The sequence below is a fragment of the Musca domestica genome, unplaced genomic scaffold (assembly GCF_030504385.1).
Source record: "Musca domestica strain aabys unplaced genomic scaffold, Musca_domestica.polishedcontigs.V.1.1 31, whole genome shotgun sequence".
Classification (NCBI taxonomy): Eukaryota; Metazoa; Arthropoda; class Insecta; order Diptera; family Muscidae; genus Musca; species Musca domestica.
In genome coordinates, this window is record NW_026712309.1 from 5,481,413 (window position 1) to 5,507,559 (window position 26,147).

At 34.4% G+C, this 26,147-nt stretch overlaps 4 protein-coding genes and 1 long non-coding RNA gene across 11 annotated transcripts; 2 read left to right on the forward strand and 3 right to left on the reverse strand.

Moving 5' to 3' along the window:
- Positions 1–2,875: 2,875 nt before the first annotated feature.
- LOC105261658 (uncharacterized) lies at positions 2,876–4,196 on the reverse strand. Its single transcript, XM_059124952.1, has 4 exons — positions 4,018–4,196; positions 3,765–3,969; positions 3,342–3,472; positions 2,876–3,281 (listed from the first exon to the last, which is right to left on the reverse strand). Exons 2-4 carry the CDS (start codon positions 3,896–3,898, stop codon positions 2,977–2,979), a joined length of 570 nt encoding a protein of 189 aa, XP_058980935.1. The 5' UTR covers positions 3,899–3,969; positions 4,018–4,196; the 3' UTR covers positions 2,876–2,976.
- A 153-nt stretch (positions 4,197–4,349) lies between these two features.
- LOC101887500 (selenide, water dikinase 2) lies at positions 4,350–6,489 on the forward strand. 5 transcript variants are annotated; one of them, XM_059124951.1, is made up of 2 exons: positions 4,350–4,372; positions 5,146–6,489. In XM_059124951.1, the coding sequence occupies exon 2, from the start codon at positions 5,159–5,161 to the stop codon at positions 6,296–6,298; it is 1,140 nt and encodes a 379-aa protein (XP_058980934.1). In that variant the 5' UTR covers positions 4,350–4,372; positions 5,146–5,158; the 3' UTR covers positions 6,299–6,489. The 5 variants fall into 5 exon arrangements, with proteins under 5 accessions (XP_058980934.1, XP_005180930.2, XP_019891396.1 ...); XM_005180873.4 differs by lacking the exon at positions 4,350–4,372 and adding an exon at positions 4,587–4,724; XM_020035837.2 differs by lacking the exon at positions 4,350–4,372 and adding an exon at positions 4,614–4,728.
- A 2,654-nt stretch (positions 6,490–9,143) lies between these two features.
- On the reverse strand, positions 9,144–10,215 carry SOD2 (superoxide dismutase 2, mitochondrial). Its single transcript, NM_001286887.1, is given in 3 exon segments — positions 9,144–9,418; positions 9,487–9,950; positions 10,124–10,215. Coding segments are annotated over 3 exon segments (645 nt in total). The 5' UTR covers positions 10,162–10,215; the 3' UTR covers positions 9,144–9,275.
- Positions 10,216–15,150: 4,935 nt separating this feature from the next.
- LOC131803569 (conserved oligomeric Golgi complex subunit 8-like) lies at positions 15,151–20,791 on the forward strand. Of its 3 annotated transcripts, none has more exons than XM_059124936.1 (2): positions 15,151–16,013; positions 20,665–20,791. In XM_059124936.1, exons 1-2 carry the CDS (start codon positions 15,345–15,347, stop codon positions 20,671–20,673), a joined length of 678 nt encoding a protein of 225 aa, XP_058980919.1. In that variant the 5' UTR covers positions 15,151–15,344; the 3' UTR covers positions 20,674–20,791. The 3 variants fall into 3 exon arrangements, with proteins under 3 accessions (XP_058980919.1, XP_058980918.1, XP_058980917.1); XM_059124935.1 differs by having other exon boundaries at positions 15,151–16,241; positions 20,665–20,778; XM_059124934.1 differs by lacking the exon at positions 20,665–20,791 and adding an exon at positions 18,194–20,570 and having other exon boundaries at positions 15,151–16,241.
- LOC131803570 (uncharacterized) lies at positions 19,978–20,805 on the reverse strand. The gene is made up of 4 exons (XR_009342659.1): positions 20,675–20,805; positions 20,456–20,602; positions 20,320–20,393; positions 19,978–20,254 (listed from the first exon to the last, which is right to left on the reverse strand). It is a non-coding gene; the product is annotated as an uncharacterized LOC131803570 (long non-coding RNA).
- Between the last annotated feature and the right edge of the window lie 5,342 nt (positions 20,806–26,147).

Here is a 26,147-nt window from a genome sequence, read left to right on the forward strand (position 1 = left end):
TAAAAACCACGCTTGTTTATTAGTGGATGGTAATGTTTACCAGGGGGTTTATTGTTTAATATCAATAAAAATGTTATTTTTTAAACATTCTTGCCAAAGGAAATTGCAAAAAAATGTCAGTATGAGCAATTCTTGTACATTTCCATTTCCCTTAGACCAGATTTAGACTAGCCGAGATTGTTCGTGGTATTGTTATCATTCTCTTTTTATCTTGTTCCTAGCACTTTTTCAAGACAAATTTAATTAGCAAATTTCTTCTTCTTCTAGATACAATTTTATATAAAATTAAACAAAAGGAATCTTCAGAAAATTTCCAGTATTTTCACCAAAGACATAGAAGTATAAATATGGGACAAGACAGAGTCAAGATATGGCAACCCTGCGAAAACACCTCTGTTGTTATGATATCGTAACAACATAGTTAGAAATGTTATGCGATTTAAACCGCTTAGGCAATATGCAATTAATTTGTAACGTCTATGGAATAGAATTTTGAAACCCAATTTTTGGATTTTTCAAACTTTTGTTTGTCATTTTTTTCTATAAATATATTTTTTTATATTAACATGGTCCTGCCATAAGCTGTTACCCAGACAGTATAGACACAAACCATTTGCTCAGAATGCATTTTGTCTAGTCTTTACCATTTTATGTGGCGTTTCCACGGCACTTGATTCGCTCTCTATTCGTTGTTTGGCCCTAAACTACGGAAAAACTACTTAATTCTCCACACAAAATTTCCTGAGCGAACACTCATATTTTTACATTGTTCAAATCAAATCACTCTCAGAACAACGAAAAAATATGTCCCATCACTAAAAAATGAGAGCATTTATCGAAAATGTGTCATATTTGTCAACCGCTTGTCAAAAAATAAACAAATTATTGTGTCCGTTGCGAAAGTAATTGAAGAATTTTTAATTAATAAAAATGTGTGTGAATTCAATGGAAACGATAAATTAAATGTGAGCGAACAAAAACGCGTTTTTCATATAACCTATATTAGTTATTTTTTCATAGGAGTGTACAATGGAGAAGAAAAAGAAATTTGTGAAAAAACTAATTATAAGTCGAAGAAGGCTCGCGTCTTTCACCTTGTTTGAAAAAGACAGTTGCGATGTAAGGAAGCTGCTAACTCTGGTGCCGCACAATAGCAAACATGTTTGGAGTTGGAAAAAGTACAGTGTGTAAAATACTCTTGCAGTTTTGTAATGAGGTCTGGAGAATTCTTGCTCCAATTTATTTAAAAAATTTCCCCTTAACAAGAGAAAAGATAGAAGTACTCTGTCAAGAATTTGAAATACTAGGGTTTCCGCAATGTATAGGTGATCTGGGTGAGTTTTGAAAAGTTGTATTTAAATTATTATTATTATTATGTTAACGTTTGCAGACGGTTGCCACATTGAGGTTCATCCATCCAAGGAAGACGCTACAGATTACTACAACTACAAGGGATGGTACTCAGTCGTACTCCTTGCATTGGTAGATGCGAGGTAAGTACTAACTTTTACATTTTCTTTACTTTTTATATCCTACGCCCCACTATGGTGCAAGGTATTGTGTCGTGAGATAGACGCCTACTTCTCATGGGTCTTCATCCGACTTCAGGTTTAGTGTGCATCAAATGGGATGAAATTGGACACAAGTGGCCGAATTAAGCCAAAAAGTAAACCTATTATATTTGGTGAACATAACAACAGTATTGTAACGTATCATCAAGTCGGCCGGTCCGACTTTTATCCTTTTATAACTGCTTTCTACATACTTTTTTATTTTAGATGTCGTTTCATTTATGTTAGTTGTAGGAGTCCAGGACGTTGCAACGATTCTCAGATCTTTGAAGGTTCTTCCCTCAAACAGCAGCTTAACGAATGCAGTCATTTAAAGGAAGTAAATCGAAATATTTGGGCGTTGAGGTTCCTGCCCTTATGATCGGCGATTCGGCATTCAAATTAAGCGACAAGTTGATGAAACCTTATCCATTTCAACTGTCACAAAATCTCGAGCAAAAATGCTTTAATTACGCATTGTCAAAATCACGCAGAGTAGTTGAAAATGCCTTTGGCCACCTTAAGGCACGTTTCCGACGAATCGGAAAAGGCATAGATAATTCTCTAAAGTATGCCAATGCAGTCATATTATCTTGTTGTGCTCTTCATAATTTTCTCAGCGAGCACAATGATGTTGTTAACGACAAGTGGTTGAAAGCATTACAATCAGTTGAGGCAAATAGATCCTATCCTGAAGAAATAATAATTCTTGCAGATCAAAGCAGCGGCCATAATGGCGAAGAAATACGAAATGCTATTTCAATATATTTATGTACGTATTATTGTTCTTAGTAAAATGCTATTGTCAAACAAGAGTTGACATAAGCACATTAAATATATGTAGGCATTCATTTTTTAAATATACATTCTTTACTATTTTTTAAGCGCAAAAAAATTGTTGTAACGAAGAGGATAACTTGTACAATATTGATGAAGCTAATTCATTTTTAAATGTGGAGGAAGAATATACGTTCCCTTCTGGAGAAACCGTCTGTAATTTTCAAGATATAAATTAGTATATTAGTATTATTCATTTTCATTATTCATTTATTTCGTCAGAATTCATTGTTTCATTAATATAGTTTATGTTATTTTTAGATAACTATGTACATATTTAAGCTGCATTTTGAAGAATTTGTTTAATTGTTTTTGAAAATGAAAAAAAGGTATATATATATATATATATATATATATATATATATATATATATATATATATACATACTCAAAATAATTTTTGTATATATTTTTAATTTTAGAAAAAAACAAATGTTACATTGAATGATAAATAAAATGTATAACATTGAAACGATAAAAATTAAAACTAATCAAAGTATTTAATTAAGATAGTAAGAGCAAACTATAATTAAAGGAAATATAAGCAGTTTAAAAAAAAGTCGTTACATATCATAAATATATATTCAATTTTAAGCATTTCTTAAAAAATCTACCAAAGCCTTTTGTACTTCCGCTTCCCTTTCCACAATGCTTCTTAACAAAGCCTCTTTCTTCTCTTCTATAGCCTCCTTTCTTTGTTCTATCTCTATTAAAATGTCAATTTTTCTTTCCACCTTTTCAGCATGCTCTTTTTCCCTTTTTCTCTTTTTCGACGATGATGTAAATGGTAATTCCGACGATAGGTCAGTTGTATTTAATTGTGAAGAGGAACTAGGAATGATTGGTGAAGAGGGTGGGGAGTTGGACATTTCGCATGTCAATATGGCATCAATATCTGTGCAATATACAACGTGAGAATAACAAATATATATTTTTTTATTAATTTGATTCTTACCATTGACACTGTCCAAAACGAGGAACTCAGTATTGTAGGTCTTGCAAGGTGCTAGCAACATTTCCATTTCTTTATATAGCTCCCAATCTGATGGTGAACCTCCGGTTGTACCAACTAGGCGCTTTTCCTTCCTATAAAAAACATGGTTTTTATAAAGTAAATAAAAACATACGTTACATATTGTAAATATTCAAAAGTAAATAAGCTATCATCTTGCAATATGTATCTACAACGAGCGTGTTGGAAGACAAACTTTCTGTCATTCTTAACTTAAAATGACAAGTTCCGAGAATATTGTACCTATCCTTGGATAATAACGAACGAATTTTGATGCAAACAAACACATCCGCAGAAGCTCCTCCCAGCATGATCGAAGTCGGAGGCAATGAAACTTCATGCAAATTGAAATGTTCAAAAACATACCTAAATCTCGCAGCCATGTTGTGCATCTTGGTTTTTATTTCGTGAGATGTATACGAAAACCCATGTTTCCCGAGTTCGGACGCCATTTCTTGAAGAATGTGGCTATTTTTTCGACATCCACGTAGCTGGCTCATAAATAATCCCCACACTTCCAACAAAGCCCGTTCACTTATTATACTCCATTTGTTGGGAGTTTTTCGGATACCTAAAACAATAAAACATTATTCTTGGTTATATTAGTATTTTTACTCACATTTTTTTTTCGAATTGAGCCATTTTTATTAATTTTTCTTTAAATAAAAAAAAAACGAAAAATTGTGTATAACCATAAATGAAGTTGTCAGATGTAACTACGAACGTATCGTGGGAACAGGTTAGTTCGTGTACGTGATTCTGAGAGCAAACAACGTCATTCAATTTACCGTGTGAACATGCTTTGTTTTCACAATAAAATAATTTTCTAATTCATTTGTTTACCCATTTATCCAAAAATCGATTATGTCGATCTACATATCCCTGATATGTAATAGAGATGGAAAATTTACTACTGTGTCACATTTGACAAATCTTACGAAGAGATAATATCCGCCGAATTGTCAAAATACATTGTATGTTATATTAATTGTATGGTAACGGATCACGTTACTGAGACTCACTATGCCTGGATCGATTAATCAGAATTGAAGCCAATATTTGCTTTTATCAAATATCTTCCATTTTTGGATAATACAAGAAGTATTCCTTTCAAACATGTCTTGCAAAATGTTAAAAATTGGTTCAAATTTCGTACGCTTTAATGAATATTCAAAACTTTCATTTTACCATCTCTATTATGCAGCATAGAATTTAGTGTGTTGAATCGGCACTGTCCGATAATCATCATGTGTGATTTTATTATTTATTTGTTTTCCTAACTTCTCTAGAATGTTATCATTAGTCAAATAATTTTTTCTACAACAGGTGGGTGCGTGTGTCTCTCGTTTTGCGTAGAGCCATTAAAGTAATATCTAGAAATTACTCAGTAAATTAGGACTGAATCCAATATTTTTAATCAAATATAATTATATTAATTATATATTCTGATGAGAGAAAACACACGAATCTACACTGAAAAGCAAACATACAGCCTACACAACTGATAATAGCAATGTAAACATATTTGTCATTGATTATGGGGCAAGTCGTACTTCGCCCTGTTTTCTAAAATTTTCCATTAACTTCATTATTTTAGTAAATTATTCATTTCATCCTATTCAGCTAAAAATCGCCTTAGAACGATTGGAAGTAATAGACAACGTCTATAAAGTACTATTTTTTATAAATTCGAACATCCCAACAAAATCAACTTCATTAAAACTCATTTCCTTATGTTTATTTACAGTCCCACCGGTAATATGTTCAATCCCGAAAAACACGGCCTCCGGCCAGACTTCCAACTAACTAAGTTTTCAACATTGCGTGGGTGAGGCTGTAAAATACCCCAGGATACTTTAAACAAGTATCTATTGGGTACAGAAATTTTAAGAGTCAACCCCACAATAGACCGAGAAGAACATGGCGATGATTATATTGGATCTGGAATGGACTGTGCTGTAATCCCCTTGAAAAGACACCCCAACATACGTTTAATTCAAACTGTCGATTTCTTCTATCCCCTGGTCAATGATCCTTACACAATGGGCAAGATTGCTTTGGCTAATGTTGTGAGCGATGTTTATGCCGTAGGCGTCACTGAATTTGATAAGATCGACATGGTGTTGAGTGCTCCGACTGAGTTAGCCGAAGAGGAACGCAACATCATTATGCCCTTGATAATGAAGGGCTTTCGAGATGCTGCTAGCAATGCAAAATGCAGTCCAACGATTAAACATTCCGTTATTAATCCTTGGTGCATGCTTGGTGGCATTGCTTCGGCAGTGGTTAGCAAAGATGAAGTTATAATGCCCAGTAACGCTAAAGCAGGAGACCATTTGGTATTAACCAAGCCCTTGGGAACACAATTGGCAACAAATGCTTATCTTTGGCTTTGTGACAAAACCGAAAAGCACACAGAACTTTTGAAGCACTTTACGGAGGAAGATATCATTTTGGCTTTTAAAATGGCTGTGAAATCTATGACATATCTAAATCGGAATGCTGCCTTACTTATGCACAAATACGAAGCTCATGCTGCCACTGATGTGACTGGATTTGGTCTGCTTGGCCACGCACAAAACCTGGCCGAATTTCAGAAGGACGAATTGAAATTTGTAATCGAAAAATTGCCTATAATTAAAAATATTTTGGGATTTGCCGAAAAACTAAACTACACATATGCTAAGTTAAAAGCTGGAAAATCTGTTGAAACCTCTGGTGGTCTTTTAATAGCCATGCCTGCTTCCGCTTCGGAGGGCTTTTGTGAGGAATTTAATAAAATTACCAATGGAGAACAAAGTGCTTGGGTTGTGGGACATGTCGCAGAATCGTCGAAAAGAGAAGCTGTCCTTTGTGAGAATCCAGAATTGCTAGAAATTGTATTTCCTGTTGACTGTTAAAATTCTTGTTATATTCTAAATGCAATAATCCAATAGAACTTATGACGACTATTCCATAAAGATGGTAAAACATCGGGGAATGGTCTGAACCTATTTTTTCTATTGGTGGACTTGAGGTAGTATATAACTCGTTTTTATATGTTTGACAATAAAGATCTATAATTTCTTGTTTATCTAAAATATTGAAATAAGTTTTATTTTTTAAACAAGTTGGTGTGTATAAACTTATGTATGAAGAAGACTTTGGCTCTGTTCCAGTATATGCACGAATCTACTAGTTTTGCAATTTCCTTCGATATCATAAAGGGAAAAAGTCCATGTCAGTATATTTGGATTCGATCTAGAAATATCCGTCCGGAATACGATATGGGTCATTGCAATATTGCTGTCAAACTCGTATGGATTTGGGTGGTGGAGAAAATCTTAATTTCATGATTTACATTACAAATATCTTTGGACTAATAAGAGAAATCAGCACATATGATACCATTTTGGAAAGCATGTAGATCTTAGTATCCCATAATGGGTCCATTTTCAAATGTTTAGGGGTTTTTCAAAAAGTACTAGTATAGAAATAACAATTTTGCATTTACGCATTACTTCGGATAACCCTATCAGATGGCAATAGGCAATTCCATAAGCTTTCAAATGATACCCATTTTGTAGATAACAGTTTTGTAGAACCGGATACAAACCGGATGTTGTTTTCTAACTTTCGGGTCAAATAACCGGACATTTTCCCCACGAAAAAATTACTTTTCCTTAATCATGGTAAAAATACCCACCTGCGATAAATAGCCCCTAAACTCAACTTGTTCCTTCAATTTGTAGAAATATTTTGCATTTCTATTTTAAATAAAAATGAAATGAGTCAAGAGACTGCAGTACGTCAGGCAAAGCCTTAACATGGTGGAATTCAGTGTTTAATTTCACATGTAGAAATATTTGTCAAACAACGACCGGGGACATGGTAGAAATACCAGGTAGCAACATAGGCGAAAATTACAATAAAGCAACTTTTTTGGAAACTTGATATGTCAAAGTTGTAGTCAGGGCGAATTGATTTGAAGTACAAAATTTGGGGCAAATTATTTTTCCAATCAAAATATTGAATTAAAAATTTTCAAAATTGTTGTTTTTTCTATTACAAAAGCAAATATTCAAAACTTCCAACATCGATTGAAAGTAATGCTGAAGCCGCTGCATCTTGGTTTGATTATAGCACGTTCAATACAACATTTTTGAAAATCACATAGACTGGAAATGGAGTGATTGTAGTCTCCAGCGCGCCAACGAAGGACATTTGCGATAATAGATGTCCAATCGTTGTTATCTCTTCATCATCCTTACACAGCATACAGTCTTGGTAACGTTGGCAACGTTGATTTCATATTCAACAGCGATAATGTTCTTTAAAGGAAATATCCGGAAAATTATTTTTGATGCTTTAAAATTAGGTTTTGTGGTGGTTCTGGGGTGTACCCTTTTTTCTTTTGCTACATCGTCAGCTTTCTCGCTGTAGTGACATGCTACCTAAAAGGTACTTTATATATTTATATGAGGTATATTTACTCCTCAGGCTTACTTAAGATTTGGATCATTCACCTTTCACTGTTGAAGACCTATAGTGTATAACATAGTTGAAAATCCGTACAAATAAGATGATGAAATTCCATGTATCGGTTTATTTCCTAAATGAAATTGATTCCCTGTTTCACTTATTTCAAATATCCACGAATTTTAGATCTCCATATTACCTATGCCTACCATATGTTGAATATACACTTTTTCCCTCATACTCTATAAAAATGTAAAATCTCGATTTTCTATCAATAGCATTGTTAAAGTTTGAAATCATGCAACAATTTTCTTATGTGTAAATGAAGGCGAATTCAAATTACAACAATTTTTTGACATATCAAATTGATACCAGCTGGCCTGAAAGGGTTACCTTGTAATTCTACCATGACCGGGGACTAAAGCAATCCGTATAGAATTTGTTTGTAACGATTCATACAAGTTAGTTTGCAAATTTTATAAACGAATTGATAACCCACACATTCTCTTAGATATGGTAGCTCGGAAAACGTAAATTTTATACGTACAATTCATCATCCATTTGGTCCATATTTGTATATATTGTGTGGGTTTGATGAATATAAAACAGTAGAAAGTATGCCAGATTTTTCGGTTATATTTCGTGAAGACACCCGATTTTCGAACGCTAATATATATATTACGAGATTCGCTTGGAGAATATTCATCCCCTGTTGGAGAAGTGGAAGGATGGCTGGATCAATATAAAAGTTTTTCACACATAGTAGATTTATTGCACAAATAGTATATATTCCATCTGTTTTATATTTAATACAGGAATTTATTTCACAAAACAATTTATGTCTCTACTTAAAGGAGAGCTAATTAATACGAGTCCAATCGAATAGATTAATAAGATTTATATATACCTGAGGTAATAAGACAAACATTTTAGTCGAAATGATATCTTCCTGAATAAGTAAGTTTATAAGTTCATGCCAATATTACCTCAACCATAGGGCGCATTATCAAAACCACTGTAATTCTCTTTCTGTCTCAAAAGAAATACATTTCTACTCCTACCATTAGACCCTGGCTAGCTGCTCTAGCCTAAGGACTAGAAAGTCACTTCAAAAAAGTAAGCTAAATCTATAATGTATTCAACATACAGTATGTATATACATTTATCCACGCTTATATTCATAAAAAGGTCTCAATTTAAGATCCGAAAACTCTAATAATATTCTACTATTATTCCCAATTAACCATTACCCTTGGTTATATCACCATTCAAAACTTCTTTGTAGTATTTGCTAATATGTATATATTTTAATTCTTCGAATGATCACATAATGTGTTACAAACATTACTTGTTTATCCTATAACTGGTTTAAGATGATATTGACAGTGCTTTATTCGAAAACAACGCCTGCGCTGCTTCTTACTTGGCGTCGGCGAAACGTTTGGAGATATCATTCCAGTTGGCAATGTCCCATACAGCTTCCACATAAGAGGGGCGTAGGTTTTTGTATTGCAAATAGTAGGCATGTTCCCAGACATCAATGCCAAACAATGGTACCAAACCTTTTGTGTGGAACAGATACATTCATTACAACGGATTTCAATCATTTGAACATCACTTTTATACTCACCAGTGCTAGCTTCCAAAGGATCTTGATTTGACATGGCAACAATTTGCAATTTTTGAGTTTTCTTGTTGTAACCCAACCATCCCCAGCCAGAACCTTGAACAGCAACGGTAAGAGCGGTCATTTCTTTTTTGAAAGCATCCAAACTCTTCCATTGGGATTCAATTGCCTTCTTCAAATCAGCAGAAGGTTCAGTTCTTTCGCTGGTCAAGTTTTGCCAGAAGATTGAGTGGTTGATGTGTCCACCACCATTGAAACGCAAAGCAGGAGCCAAAGAGATGATCTTGGTGACATCATTTTTGCTCTGGGCTTCGGCCAATTGTTCTTCGGCAGCATTCAAGTTGTTGACATAGGTCTGGTGATGTTTGGTATGATGTAATTCCATAATTTCCCGACATACAATGGGTTCCAAAGCTGCATAGTCGTATGGCAGCTTGGGCAAAGTGTGTTTGCCTCGTACGGCATTTCTGTTGAAAGAAAATTATAGAATTTTATGCACATGCATGCAGCACACATTACGAATACACAGGCACTTTCGGGTTCTAGGGCTTCGGATTTATGTAATCACATAGTCCCGTTTCCCAAAATGCCCTTACTGTTTTGACACTACTCCTAATTATCAGTTTATTATCAAACTTACTTGGCTACATTGCTGACATTACGGCTGAGAGCAAACATGTTTCTTTCGACTTCCTACCGGTAATCTTCAACAAAACAAGTCTATTTGAAAAATCAATCTGCTAATTTTTCGCAAATATGAGTATTAGCGCTGGCAAACTATCGATGTTAGTATCGATATGTTATTTTTGTATCAATTCGATTTGTAGCGCACATCGATTAATTCCGTTACTTTTGAATATGTATAACATGTTCATACGGCATAACTTCGCTGTTATTATATAGTGGAAATGTATAAGAAATGCTTTATTCGTAATTAAAATATAAGACGTATCTATGAGTTAATCTGCAATTTGAAAACAGTTAAAGGAACACCAAAAATAACATGATAAAGAAAGACATTTTCGGAGAAAAATTTATCCCTAAATCAAAGCAATTGCTTTGTTCCAGAACCCGCAAGAATATAAAAATAATATATATTGCTACGATAACTGATTTTTCCTTAATGGTATAAAAAACTCATAATAAAATGGTACAGGTAGGCGCATCAACATAGCTGCTAGTACAATAAACTGTCAAGACATTTGTAGAATTCTACATTTTGAATAAAAATTATTTAAATTAGTGAAATTTTTTGAAAATCACATATTATACCAACCGTATAAGAAAATCTTTAAAAATGCACTTATTTTTGGAGACATTTGTAAATATTTTTCACATGTGTAATGTTCGCGAGTGTTGAAGCATCTACCTGTATTCTTCTACCATGAAAAAAAACTTGTAGATTCTTGCAAGTTCAGTAGTGAGCAAGGTAGATCTAATAGATAGTCGCATTACCCCAGCTGACGGCACCTTTAGATGTCACAACAAGTAGTTGTAATGCTGAATTCGCCCCTAAATGAATGCAACACAAAATTTGTTTATGTCTTCTTCATTAAAAGTATCTTTTTCTAATATTTCATATAATTTAAGAGTACGTTTATAGTTTTTAGGCGGCCGGTCAGGTTTTACTTTCTTTTCCAATAGAGGGGCCAAGATGGTGGAGCATCCTCTGGAAAGGGTTTAACATCGAACGAAGAGGGAACCGCAACAGGAATATCACCGTTCTTGTGGTGATTACGACGAGAGGCACACAAAATAAAATGTAAAGAAACACCTCGTTTCTGATTGGCTGAAACAAATTTGCCGCAAACTTAAAATGTCATGGCGAATCTATTTTTTTCGTCGTAGATGCCAATTTTGACATTTAAGGGTGCCACAAAAATTTCTTTGTTGTAGCAATTCGTCGATGCGATTACCTGTTGAATGTCCGTGAGGCGGTTACAAGAAGGAAAGGGCCAGATAATATCTATTTTCGCAGATTTTAATTTTATCGGGTAATCTATACACTTTAGATCCGTTTGGCCGGATTTTCGTGAGGCAGGTACAGAAAGGTCCAGACAATATTGTCTACTTTTGCAGATTTGTATTTTATCGGGCAATCCATTCACTTAAGATGAGATTATACTTATTTTCCATTTTTTGAAACTCATTTGGGAAAGGTAACAAAAGAAAAAGAAATATCCCAGCGAATTTTTTTTTGCACATACATTTTTCAACTGAGACCACTGACAATGTAGGTGCCACTCATCCAAAGCCTGTATACAATTTCTACTAACATTTACACAGCGATGACCTAGGCCGTCAGACGAGTCCGAAATCTACCGACAATGTAAGCGAATGGTGGATGGGTCTGAAATCTACCGACATTGTAAACGAAGGCTGGATGGGTTATAAATCTATTGACATCCGATATAGATGCAAGTGCGATGGACACATTTTATTATACTTTGTTTTGTTCTTTAATTCTAATATGGACTTTGTAATAGCAATACGACTCATCTAAATCGGATGCTAGTTGTATGCTATTAACGCTGTTATTTCATTTTTTCCTATTGACAAAATAGCATACATTTGGATGCGTATTAAATTGTAATGACCAACTGACGGTTGGGATATTGACATCAAGCCAGATTAAAGTAACAAATCAGATCAGATAATCGCCTCTGCAATTACAATGGTCCAGATGTGTAGGCATTTCAAATTAATGCTTTTGAAGCCATGTGAGTTGTAAATGAACGGCATTTGTTCCAAATTATAAGTAAAAATTATTTTTTTGTTTATAATTTTCGATTCGAAACTAGTTGTCAAAATTACTTTTATACCCTCCACCTTGGAAAGGAGGATATATTAACTTTGTCATAAAGTATATATTTTCAAAATCAGCATAAAAGTCTATGTCGATGTCTGTCTGTCTGTCTATCCGTCTGTTAAAATCACGATACAGACCACATTATTTGACGTAGAGCGTCAAAAATTAGCAGAACAATTTGAATTGTGCCTAGTATGGTTGGTATTGGAAATGAGATATATCGTTTTGGTATAGTCCCCAAATAAAAAATGTGAAAATATGTGGCAAAAAATTTAAATATCGAATATCAGGAGGTGCCTTTATATGGGGGCTATACCAAATCATGTACCCATACATGCAAAGTTTCGCCACAGGAGCTGGAACCCATTATGACCAACAAGTACCAATTTTCAGACAAATCCGTGAAAAAATGTGGCAAAAAAATTAAAATACCGAATATCGGGAAATACCTCTATATGGGGGCTATACCAAAACGTGGACCTATACATGCAATGTTTTGCCACACGCACAGGGACCCGTTATGACCTACAAATACCAATTTTCAGACAAATCCGTGAAAAATGTGGCATAAATCATCAAAATACCGAATATCGGGAGGTACCGTTATATGGGGACTATACCAGAATGTGGACCGATATATCTCATTTTCAATACCAACCATCCTAGACAAAATACAAATTGCTCTGCTAAATTTTGGAGCTGTACGTCAAATAATGTGGGCTGTATCGTGATTTCGACAGACAGACTTAGAATTTTATGCTGATTATGAATATATATACTTTATGGGGTCTACGATGAATATTTAGGGATGTTACAAACGAAATGACAAAGTTAATATACCCTCCTTTCCAAGGTGAAGGGTATAAAAATAGGTTACTACGATTTTCCCTTTATGATATCGAGGAAAATTGCTAAACTAGTAGATTCTTGTAGTTTCTGGAACAGAGCATTTGTAAATGTATTTATTATTTTGAAAAAAAAAAAAATGAACGATATTAACGAGATGCATTTCATTCTTTTGTCGCGCTGTTTAATTCATCTTAAAAATTAGGTATTTATAAATGAAAACATCTTGTTGCATATAATTTTTATTAATTCTAACATAATGCTGGTAAAGGCTGTATTTCTGTAGTTTTACGAAGCTGTTCTACCATAACCAGTATATAGATAATGTTCCGGATTAAGCAAACAAGTTCTTATTAAGAGAGTGAAGAGTGAGTGAGAGTGCTTTGTTTTAGTACCTCTAAGAGTCTACTAGTTTTAAATTGTTTTTCAATATCATAAAGGGAAAATCGGTTATCGTAGTAAAAACTTATACATCCTTTCAATTCTGAACCAGACCAACGGATAAAAGGATTGTTTAGATAACATTTAATGCCCAATACACTTAAAGAGGAAAAACAAAGTTGCTAACATACCCTCAGATCCGCTTTTGCACGTGACTGATTTATTGCTTGTTAATTCTTTCGATGTTATGACACAGATGTGACAGCAGCTATTCCTTCAGTACCATTCAGTTAATTTTCATGCATCGTTCTCAAATCGCTGACGAACTGCTCGAACAAACAATGTTTTAGTAAACAATTATAGAGAGTAACAAATTATGATGCTTCTTGAAGTTCGTTCGCCTGCTGCGCTTTTCTGCGCGAGCGAGCGAACAATCATCATTGCAATCATTACGATCAGCATCGGCGTCACGATGAAGACGTGCCACAATTTTGTAGCAAAAATAACAGACGAGCGACGAGCACATAAAATTACGCAACACCATTTAAGTACCTACTGAACATTCGACATTCGAAACGGTGTTAAGATTTCAAAGTGCCCTATCATATGTACGCTCAAGTGTGTCCGTGTGTGTGTGTGCGAGTTGGATGTTGTGCCACAAACGGTGGCACAGCACGAACAATATTTAAGATCCGTATTTAGGCAGCAGAATGCCACAATTCTCCTGAAACAGCGCTGAAAAGAAGACTCTGGCGGCTGGCATTCTACGCAGGCACACAGTACGTACACGTGATATATCATCGTCACCATCACCGCTGTCACATTCATTCGACGATATGTGAGTTGTAGGTTCTCCATCCACGAATCATGAATATGACATGATGTTAATGTGACGGTGTCCTTCATTCGCCATCAACCAACCAACCAACAACCAATTCATTAGTTTCCATTTTTGTTACTATTTCTTTCATAGTTTGCTATGCCTGAAGTTCATGCAAGTCTCAGCAATTTGTTTTGTGCACGTCCAGCTTCCATTGTGGCGGTTTTCATTCCAACGGAGTTACTACATTTACCGCTTTGCCATTGACATTAAGAGCGTGTGTGTCACTTGTGGTCGGTCGACTCCGTTTTGAATGGAAGTGATAAATGCCTATGGCTCGTGTTAAGCAGATCATTCAAGCAACCAACTACGCGTTTAGCCATTGTCAGCCATTCAGTCATTTTCACCGTATTGATTGTTTTGATTTTGTTTAACATTTACGCTTCATTTAACCAATGTCAGGAAAAATATGCATGTGTGTTACATTAAATGTAAAGTTGTTAGAGGTGAGCTTCAAAGATACGCAGACATGAGATGTTATGATAAGTATGACAATAGCGCGTTTATACTATTGAACCCACTGGGTTTATATATCTAACCCATTTTTGAAGGTAGGTAGGACATAGGGAACAGCTGATTACAAATTTTAATTGTTGACAATATTAGCAATGTCATTATAATAGTTATTTGAAATCAAATAACTTTATTGTTCTTTCTTCGGAAAAGAACAAAGAAACCTAAGACCAAAATCGAACTAAGTCAACCTAAAACTCCTTTGTTCCTCTACGAAGAAGCCAGCCGATGCAGTCGCTATTCAACTTTTGTTGACGATAGACTTTTTCGCGCCGGTCGCAACCAAGACTTTTTTGCTTTGTCTTTTGTTTACTCACACATACACACACACTGCAGTAACATTTTCATACAAAACAAATCGTTTTTTGGTTTCTTTTTATATTATTGAAACAATTTCTTTTTCTGAAGAAAAGTGTTTTTCCAACTCACCGGATGGATGACGAGGACCCACCTCCTCGTTTTTTGCCGAGGAGGAAATATGAGGCTGGAAGTAACCCGGACAGCAAGAAGTTTAAAAATCTTCAAACACCAACAACAATAAAAAACAAAATGGTTTTTGTTTCGGAAACGAGTTCACCAACACCAACAACATCTACAGCTGCACAAGTTACTGAAGACACCAGTCATCAAAACAATGATACAAATGAAATTATTTCTAAAAATACTAATAACCCCACTACCAATTATCCCAATACCATTATTTCCAACACAAATAGATCCAATCCCAATAATCCAAACAATAGCGCCAACACCGATAAATCCATCATTTCACAATCCATTCATCCCAACAACTCACACTCCAACCATCCCACTCCCATAGCGGCCACAACTAACACCAATCAAGAAGATTTTCACAACTACAAAACATATCAAAATACACAGATTCTCTACAACAAACTGCATCCTGGTCCTTTTTATGTATTAGTTAAGACTGATGAACCCATCAGCTCAAAGAGGAAAAATTCTGAGCTTCATTTATATGCAAAGCTAACTAATGCAAACATAAATTATCATTTTGTTTCAAAAAACATAGCATACAAGACTTTCCGTTTAACTTTCAACAACAGCGATTCAGCGAATAGTTTTGTTTTGGATTCGAAAGTAAAGCAAATTGGCCTTAATGCATTTATACCGGATACATTTGTGCAAAAATTTTATGTTGTAAAATCGGTACCTACTTTTTTCAGCGGCAAAATGATCATAGATCAAATCAATAACAGCGATAATGATTTTAAAGCGGTGTCTGTATACCGTTTCAATTATAAGAACGAAAATGGACAATACGTCCCATCACAAACAATTAAAATAGGAATTGTAGCGAACTTCATGGTAAAACAAATACGAATGTTCAATTGTTTAGCTGAATGTGAATTGTATACCCCACCTACACGTCTTTGCAAAAACTGCGGCCGTCTGGGCCACATAGCAATTAGATGTCGATCATATAAAAGATGTCTTCACTGTGGAAGGAAGATAGATTGTCCTAATAATTGTGGCGAATTAAAATGCGACTTTTGTCTCTCAACCACTAAATGCAATAACTTTTGTTCTATGCCCAGATGTATTTTATGTAACGACGATAAACATAATGCCATGGAATCAAAAAAATGTCCCAAGTACACCGAGGAAAAAAATATTAGGGAGGCTATGGCTATCTCAAATTTGTCCAGAAATGAAATTATTCGCAAAAGCAAGCCCAATTATTATGCAATTTTTGATGACCCACAATATGAGAACGATTTTCCTTTGATTTCTACAATGACTAAGCCTGTACGCAAATCACTGGATGAGGAGCTAAATCGGAAATTAACAAAAACTAAATATAGTAAAGTGGTATCTTCGGTTCCGAAACGGATCCACGTAACAGGAGACGAAGAAAATATAACTCCCAGCAAACCATCATATGATTTTAGAAATTTTTCTAAAGTTACGGAATATGAAAAAATGATATCATCTTTTACAAATCAAATGGCAATTATTTTATCAGAGGCCAATTGCAGTGAAGGATTAGACATGTTAAACTGTTTTGCAAGTGCACTAAAGATAGCTTCAGAAGGAAACTCTGAAGTTCCCCCAAATAAAAACAATGAAAATTTTGCAGTACAACATTCAAAGTCTTAGTAAAAACAAAAACTATCTCGAATTATACATAAATAATTTATCAGTGGACATCTGTATACTAAGTGAAATTTTTAAGGTCAACGAAAAAAATAACAACTCTTTCCTAAGGAATTACAATTTGATTTGCAAAAAACGAAGCGATAATTATGGTGGTGTAGCCTTTTTACATAAGAACAATATTTTTATGAAAAAAATCTCTTTCAATACGGATTTGGACATTTTGGTCTGTGAAACCACTAATCTATGCCCCAATTTCACCTTCGTATCAGTATATTTTCCTCATTCTGTTAAATCCAATCATTTAAAGAGAGAATTATCTAAACTTTTTACACTGCTTGAAGGAAAACCAAACGTGTTCATAGCTGGAGATTTTAATGCAAGATGCAGAGATTACGGAGATATCTTTGACACTGTTCGTGGTTCGACTGTGAAAACTTTGTTTGATGGTTCAATATTCCGATGCATTAATGATGGTTCTGCAACTTTCAAGAAAAATTTGTATGACAATTCTCCTGGTTCTGTCCTGGATCTCACTTTTACTAACTCGGCATACCATTTTACATGGAAGGTGCAAAACATTACTATCGGTGGTAGTCATCATAAGCCAATACTACTAGATATTAGTAATATTAAACATAAAGAAAAAACCTTTCTTGCAAAAAAACACCTTTTGAATAATATATGCAATCTTCATATAGGAACGGATATGCATACAATACAATCAGAGTTAAGTCATCAAGTAAAGAATTCTACTTTTGCTATTGGACCGAAAACAAAATTCAATTCATGGTGGAACGAGGATCTAAAAAGATTACTTCGTCTCAAAGATGCCGCTGAGAAAAAGTTCGAAAGCTATAAAAATACTGAAAATGCCTTAAATGCTATAGAAGCTAAAAATAATTTCAGAAATGCCGTTAAAAAAGCCAAAGCCCTTGCACAAGTTTCCAAAATCAATGAGTTAAACACCATCTCAAACTCAAAGTCTCTTTTCCGCTACATCAAGGGATGTAAGTCCTTTTTTGAAAATCAAACTCATTCAAAGTGGTGTTCCGACAACAATATCGTCTTTCTACAACATTTGAAGGACCAAGTTCCAAATAACAATCAAAATATTTTCAATGACGAATACTTAAAAAAATCCGATGTTTTTTCATTTGCAGAGCTACAAAAAGTTCTTGATATGAAGAAGAAGCCATCTGCAGCTGGCCTGGATGGCATAACATATGAAATGGTAAATAATCTTTCCATACAATCCAAACACCATCTTTTAGTCGCATATAATAAATTATGGAGAAACTGCAATTATCTTGATGAATGGAGAGAAATCAAAATTGTGCCCATTCCCAAAAAAGACAAAGATCTGGATATTCCAACTAATTTCAGGCCAATTGCCTTGATTTCTGTTTTTGCAAAAATAATAAATCTAATGGTAAAGCAACGCCTAAATCTCTATATTGATGATAACAAATTGCTTCCACATAGATCATATGCCTATAGGAAACACGTATCTACATCAACATGCATCAACGACATTCTTCACACAATAAACTTTCACAAGGAAAGAAATGAGAAAGTTGTTATACTATCAATGGATGTATCTAAGGCCTATGAATGTGTAGACATCAGCTGTCTACGAATGATCTTGCAACAATTGGATATTCCCGAGCAAATCAGAACTTGGATCCTAAACTTTCTATGCAAAAGAACACTCAGAATGGGAAACTCCCTGCTAAATATTTACAATGGCATTCCTCAAGGAAGTTGTTTAAGCCCAACTCTGTTTAATTTATACACACTAGGCCTGCATGGTATTTCAGATGGGAACACTAATCTTTTTCAATACGCTGATGACTTCATTCTATTAGTTCACGACTTCGACTTTGATCTGGCAAATAGAATTTTACAAAAAAAAGCAAGTAATTTCGTCAACTTACTTATGAAATTAAACCTTAGCGTCAATATAGAAAAAACAGCTGTTATGTATGTTGCCAAAGGAGGCCGTAAGAAACCTCATGTCATGATCAATGGAAACCAGGTTAAAGTTGTAACATCCATAAAATTTTTGGGTAGACACATTAAAAACAGTCTGTCCTTGAAAGAACATTACGATGAGGTGATACTATCTTGCAAAAACACTTTAAACGCTCTAAAGATGGTAACTGGCCCAAAGAAAGGATTACATCCAGCAAAAGCAGTAAATTTAAGTAAATCTCTGATTTTTTCCAAGACAGAATATGCAATATCATCAATGGCTCACAGACCAGCATACATAAATAAAAAATTAACTTCTTTTCAAAATCAACTTTTAAGAAGAAACTTGGGACTGGTGCCATCAACGCCAAATCATGTTGTATGTGCTCTCGCTGGTATTCTTCCAACGGATTTAAGAGCCCAACAGCTTGCGGCTAAAGAGTTGTTAAGATTAAAAATTTATAATCTTTCTCTATATGATTACTTCACAACGAACTCATCTCAGAAAACGAGCATTGGATACGTCTACAACAATTTCAAAAACATATTTGATAAAACAAGAATTGGTTACAACGTAAAATCGTCAAAAATTGAGACAAAACTAAACATTTTTAATTTCTCAAAAAATGATGTTGCTTCTGAGTGCATACAATCTCATTTTCGCAAAATGTTTAACGAGCTAAAATCTCAAGGGGTTTCCATTTGGGCAACAGATGCCTCGGTAACAAATAATAACACAGGATGCGCTGTCTGTAACATATCCTCAAGTCAGAACTTCTTATTTAAAATCGAAGAAAAGTTATCTTCTCTAGCTGGAGAACTACGAGCTATAGAAAAAGCTATAGATATAATAATTGAAGACGGAATCAGCATGGCTGCGATCTTCACAGACAGTAAAAATGCGTGTCTTCTTTTACAAGATAACTCCTCCAACAATTACACCACATACAACATAATACAAAAAATTAATAACTCATCTATATGCAAAGTGACTTTTATTTGGGTTCCATCACATGTTGGAATTTCCTTAAATGAAACTGCCGATTTCTATGCAAAACAAGCTACGGAAGCTGGATGTGTTATACCATACGAACTCTCGGTCACAGATGCAATCCAAAAGATTGAAGCAAATCTCTGGAACGATTTTGTTGAACGTTTCAAAGAAACTTCTCTGCACAAAGGATCTTATTTCTTCCGCTTCTTCCCAAATCCTCCCAAACAACCATGGTATAAAAACTCTAGCATGAAACCTGAAAACATAAAAATCATTAATAGACTTTTTACTGGACATACATATACCAAAAAATATTTTCACCGTGTTGGTATTTCCAACTCCAGTTTATGCGAGACCTGCAATGTGATCGAGGATGAAAATCACATTATCTTCCACTGCAAGAAATTTAATAGAGAAAGAAATGAACACAACCTTTTTAAAACACACAATAACTTACCGGATGTCCTCATGGCCAAAGATTTTCAACTCATAGATGATCTCCTGAATTTCATTAGCAAATGTAAAATTGTTTTATGAAATCAATTAATCTTTTTATCCTGTCAAAATCAAAATATTGCTTTTCTTGTTTTGTTTTGCTACACTCCTTTCAAAAAAAAAAAAAAAAAAACAAAAGCTTTGTTTATACGTATATTCATGTATACTTAGATGCACTAACACATATGTATCCTCATGTAAAAAGAAGAGAAATAAAGAGAGTACTTTTATATGGTTTCAAGTAACCAACAACTAGCACTGGTGAATGAACACTTCGTGTTCCACCAACACACTTGACAACGTATGAAGTACAAAAAAAAAAAAAAGCCAGCCGATGACTGGCTTTTTCGTAAAAAAAAAAAAAAAATGCGCTTTAGGTTGACTTATTTCAATTTCAGCCCTTAATCTATACTTTTTAACTCTACACCCCTTTGTTATTTTACAAAAAAGCCAGCCGATTTCACTCTCATCTTATGTTCTTTACATGTAGTTTAAATACCACAACCCAATTCTTCTTTGAGGATCTTCATATAATCAGTTTCTTAGTCGATTATGTCATGTCAGTCTGTCTGATTCTCCGTCCGTCTGTCCACGTATTTTTGTGAACAAAATGCAGGTCACGTTTAAATTCCGGTTGAGATGAAATTTTCCAAACAATTGCTCTGTTCCAAATCTGCTAGGATGTAAAACTTTTTACTGTGATAACCGATTTTTTGAATTTCAAATTGCAAAACTAGTAGATTATTACAGGTTCTGGGAAAGAGCAAATATTTGTTTGACCCATGAATGAACCCTATTGAACTTGGTGAGAATCGGTTCAAGTTTCGATATAGCTCACATATATATCTTTAACCGATTTCGGTTTAATTGTGCATCAAATGACCAATTTCAGTTCAAAATGACCTGAATTTTTGCACAACCGACTAGAAGGAAGTACATACGATTTGGTGAAAACGGTTCAGATATAGCTCCAGTATATATGTTTTATACGATTTGGGGTTTTAAGTCGCTCATATATGTAATATGCACTACACAAGAATGATATTTGGTACCATATAATTTATAGAGCTTAAAAATAATTCTGTCAAATCATATTGAGAACTGATCAGATTTGGATATAGCTCCCTTTTATGTGTATCCTCAATCGATTTCGATTTAATTACGCACCAAATGGCTAATATCAGCTCATATAACCTGAATTCTGGCACATCCAAGATAATTCAGTCTAGAAGCAAGTACTTTAAAATTTAGGTGAAAACCGGTTCAGATATATCTATAGCTCCCATATATACGTTTTATCCGATTTAGTGTTAAAGTCCCTTATATGCGTAATATGCACTCCACAACAATGATATTTGATACAGGACATCAGATGCAGATCGAAAATTCCTTTGCCAAATTTTACCGAGATCGGTTCAGATTGTTATATACTTTCGATATACATCTTCATCCGATTTTATGTGTATTGTTTACCATACAGGGTGAGATAAAAAACCTGCAACCAAGTCAAACGCCATAATTTTTAATTTTTTTTTTTAATTTTATTGAATGGAAGAAAAAAAGTAGGAAATATTATCAACTTTTAGAATAAGTTTAGATTTGTTCGCATTTCTCACCTTTGGCACGAATTATGGCTTTCAATCGGCCAATGAAACCGTCACACGCTTTCCGAATGTTGCTCTGCGGTATTTTGGCCCATTCCCGGCGAAACGCTTGCTTTAGGTGATCGATACTTTGGCATTTTTTAGAGCCAACCTTGCTTTCCAAAATACTCCAGACACAATAGCCCAACGGATTGGTATCCGGAGATTTTGGTGGCCATTATGCGCTGGAAATGAAGCGAGGGACCTCATTTTGTAACCATTCTTGGGTGGCGCGTGCCGAGTGCGATGGTGCTGAGTCCTGTTGGAATGTCCAAGGTCTGCGGCCAAAATGTTTGCGTGCCCAAGGCTTTAATAGACCCTCCAGAATATTTTCGCGATAAATGCCGAATTTATTTTGATGCCACGGTCGAATAATACGAGCGGAGAGCGCCCATCGGCTGTTATAGCGGCCCACACCATCACCATGGCCGTCGCTTGAGTTCTTTGGCAAGTAAACACGATCATTTTGTTTGATTACAAACTACTGGACAACGAATGTTTTCTCATCGGAGAAAACCAAATTCGGCATTTCACCACTTTCAGCCAAGCGAAGCAACTCTTTAGCTCTTTTGAGTCTATTTTCTTTCTGTTGCGGTGTAAGTTCTTGCACTTTTTGGCAATGAAACAGATCATCTGTTAAAAAAATACTGGAGGGTCGAATTTCAAAAAAAGGTGTGCTCAATATAAACAATGAAGTCCGCCAAAAAATTGTACATAAAATTCGTTGTGGGCACAACTCTTTAAACCACAGAAAACTCCTTGGCTTCTTACAAAAACAGCGATATGTATGTCTGATTCCAATGAAATTCAGAATGTGTGGCGGAATTTGGTTACAATAATAATTTCCAAATTCATTAGAATTCGATTGAGATTTGGATATAGCTCCCATATATATTCTCGGCCGATTTCACATATTTGATGCACCAAACACAGTATGTATCTCCAATTTCAATTAAATATAGAAGATGTGACGGAATTTGGTGTGAAATTAAATTTTGTCAAATTATATTGATATCGTTTCAGATTGGGATATGATTTTATGAAGAAGCATTGACCGACAAAGCCTCTGCAATGGTATTAGACTAACAGTAAAAAACTACACAACAATTTAATTGAGGATACGATTATTACGGGGGAGAATGTTGCTACCTCGAATTGCAACAGAAATTCCACTCAACTTCAAAAGATTGCAGTTTCCTTCACGATTGTTATTTGCTACGAAATTAATAAATCCGAAGGACAAACCCTTAGTGTATGCGGACAAAATTTGGCATGTTCCTGCTTTTCTCATTGTCAGCTGTTCCTGGCATGTTCACGGGTTGGGAGACGAGCTATTTGTTTGTTTAATTTTATTTTAAAATTTTTGAATTTGTTTCATTTATTTATTTATTATACCAACAAATATTTTTATGTAAAACTTTGAATGCTATAAAAGCAAAAGGAGTATCGAAGCGCGCCGGGTTCAGCTAGTATAACATATTGAGTCATTTTGGGGCATTTATCCCCTCATATTGGGGAGGTTTCTTAAAAATGCATGTCCTTTTTGGTTCAACTTATTTTTGTCAGCAAATAATTTCTGATTTTAAATATCTCTGTTCGGCTCTTTATATGTATAAGCATAATACTGATAATGAACTGTAGCAAGACCCTTGTTCTTCTAAAGTTAGTGGTTTGAGATATATCTAGTAATAGCAGTATTTAATCCAAATTCCTGTCATTATTAGAGTTCTAAAGATCACTACGGAAAAAGTTGCCCAGCTTTTTCATAAAAGAACGTGTAGGGTGATATCCAGCTACAAATATATTTGGGACTGGCAATTTTAACAGGGTCTGAACACTTGAATTTCCCTATGATGGAATTAATGCGGGAAAGTTTTGACATATTGTAAAGTTGTGCTGCTCGCGAAGCCATTTTGGTACTTTTAAGAGTCAAATAGCATTGACAAAAATGTCACTGTATTGAATTTTTCATCCCTGTTGCGTAGTAAACTACAAAACCAAAGTGTGACGAAGTTTCTCACGAGGTCCCATCTATACGAATTGAGGACTTTAATCCGAAAAAGAATCATTTTGTACTTGTTTTCGAAATTCGCTTCTATAAGAATTTATTTAGATGCTTTAATTTGTGAACAATATTGTTTACAATTATGTATGTTTATGTTTAATGTATGCATGGATTCCGAAGTTATTTACTCATTAAATATTCATCCTCATTTGGATTCACAACATATGTATGTACATGATAAGAGCTGTATATAGCTCTTTCCTGCCGGCAGATTTATCTATTGAAAATTTAACTATTTTTCAATGTTTCAAGACTTTTTGTTATTGGGATTTAATGTGTGAGTACATAAGCAGCTTGACATCATGGCTAGGCATATTAATGTCATATTAGAATTAAGAAGGAAAACCGTGCAATACTATGTCGATTTAGCGATGTCCGTCCGTCTGTGGAACTCACTCTAGCTTCCGAACGAAATGATTGAATTTTACTCAAATGTATATTATGTATGCAGGACTTTTGGTATTGAAAATGGGCTATGTAGGTCCACGTTTTGGTATAGCCTCCATATAACGATACCTCCCGATATTCGGTATTTTGATGATTTTAGCGATATTATTTACCGGAATTGTTTCAAATTTGGTATTTGAGGTTCGTAATGGATACTACAGCCTAAGACAGAAAATTGTGTGTGAGGGTCCAAGTTTCGCATTTGATTATTGTAATGGCTTATGACAAAAGTTTTTTGAAAATTGCCAAATTCGTTTCAAATGGTGGAGGATATTCAAGCTTTTTTACTTGTTTGTTTGTCATTAAAGCTTTTTTACTTGTTTGTTATAGGCTGTAATTCCTATTACGAACTTTAAATACAAAATTTGAAATGTTGCTAAAATTTTGAAAATACTGCCTTCTATCTTAATTCGTTCATAAGATAGCGTGATTACAACAGACAGACGGACAGACAGAAAGACACACATAATCAGGAATATACATGAGTAGTTCGAGCAGTTACAAAAGGAATGACAAAGTTAATATACCATCCACAGTGTGGTGGAGGGTATAAAAAGCTTAAACGTTAATTTGTTGATTGTTAAGAAAAGGAAATTGGCATTAAATAATGATTTTTAATATTTCATTATGAATATGTTTACTCTCTTTTAATGCTGCATTGTCATTGGCGTTTTCCTATCAAGGTATTTTTATTGAATAAAACGAAATAGGGCAACGTTCATCCTATTCTACTGTTACTGTATTATGGAAATATACAGTTGGCATCAAAAGTGTCGCAACAACGTGTATTCTTCATTATTATAGTGTTATTACTATATTTTGTTTGCAGCACCGTTTATTATCTTCTCCTCAGTTTTCTTTATTATATGTCAGAATAACGTGCGAAACATGGGTTAAATTAGACAAAATAGAAAGATTTGAAATATACAATAGGGTAAGTGTACCAGTAATCGGCACTTTTAGAAGAAACAACAATAATGGGATTTTGCCTGACGATTTTGCAGCAACAAAATACTATGGTATCCCAAACAAGCAAGCCAAACACTGTTCTAATAATAAATAAAGATTTAATAACTTTTTCTTAAATTTCATAAATTTGTAGTTTTATTAAAACAATGCTTTTTTGCCAGTAGTCGGCACCACTTGCCAATTGTCGGTATGACATTTTCCAACAGTTGGCATACCAATTTTTTTGTAAGAATAATTAATAATAATAATAAATTAATTCATTAAAATATAATATTTTTGTTTAGTTACACTGATTCGACGTCTTTATTGTACCTTTCTTAAGAATATGGATTGTTGAGGACCTTCAAAGACAAAAATTTAATTTTTATTAGAATAATTCATCTTTTCTTAGCGAAATTGTGCACAAAGATAGCTGACAATATATTTGAAGTAAACAAAATACATTTAGTTACAATAGTTTCATTTATTTGGGCTTGAAAATTAAAAGTGCCGACTACTGGGACATGCCGAACTTAGGCACACTTACCCTA

Excerpts from the sequence above, each read along its gene's own strand:
- LOC105261658 (XM_059124952.1), bottom strand. The coding sequence starts at position 3,898 with ATGAGCCAGCTACGTGGATGTCGAAAAAATAGCCACATTCTTCAAGAA. Across the intron at positions 3,473-3,764 it reads AACATGGCTGCGAGATTTAG|GAAGGAAAAGCGCCTAGTTG; the intron begins GTATGTTTTTGA and ends TGTTTTTTATAG. Across the intron at positions 3,282-3,341 it reads CGTTTTGGACAGTGTCAATG|ATATTGATGCCATATTGACA; the intron begins GTAAGAATCAAA and ends TATATTGCACAG.
- LOC131803569 (XM_059124934.1), top strand. The coding sequence starts at position 15,345 with ATGGATGACGAGGACCCACCTCCTCGTTTTTTGCCGAGGAGGAAATAT. Across the intron at positions 16,242-18,193 it reads GAATTGTAGCGAACTTCATG|AGCTACAAAAAGTTCTTGAT; the intron begins GTAAAACAAATA and ends TTTCATTTGCAG.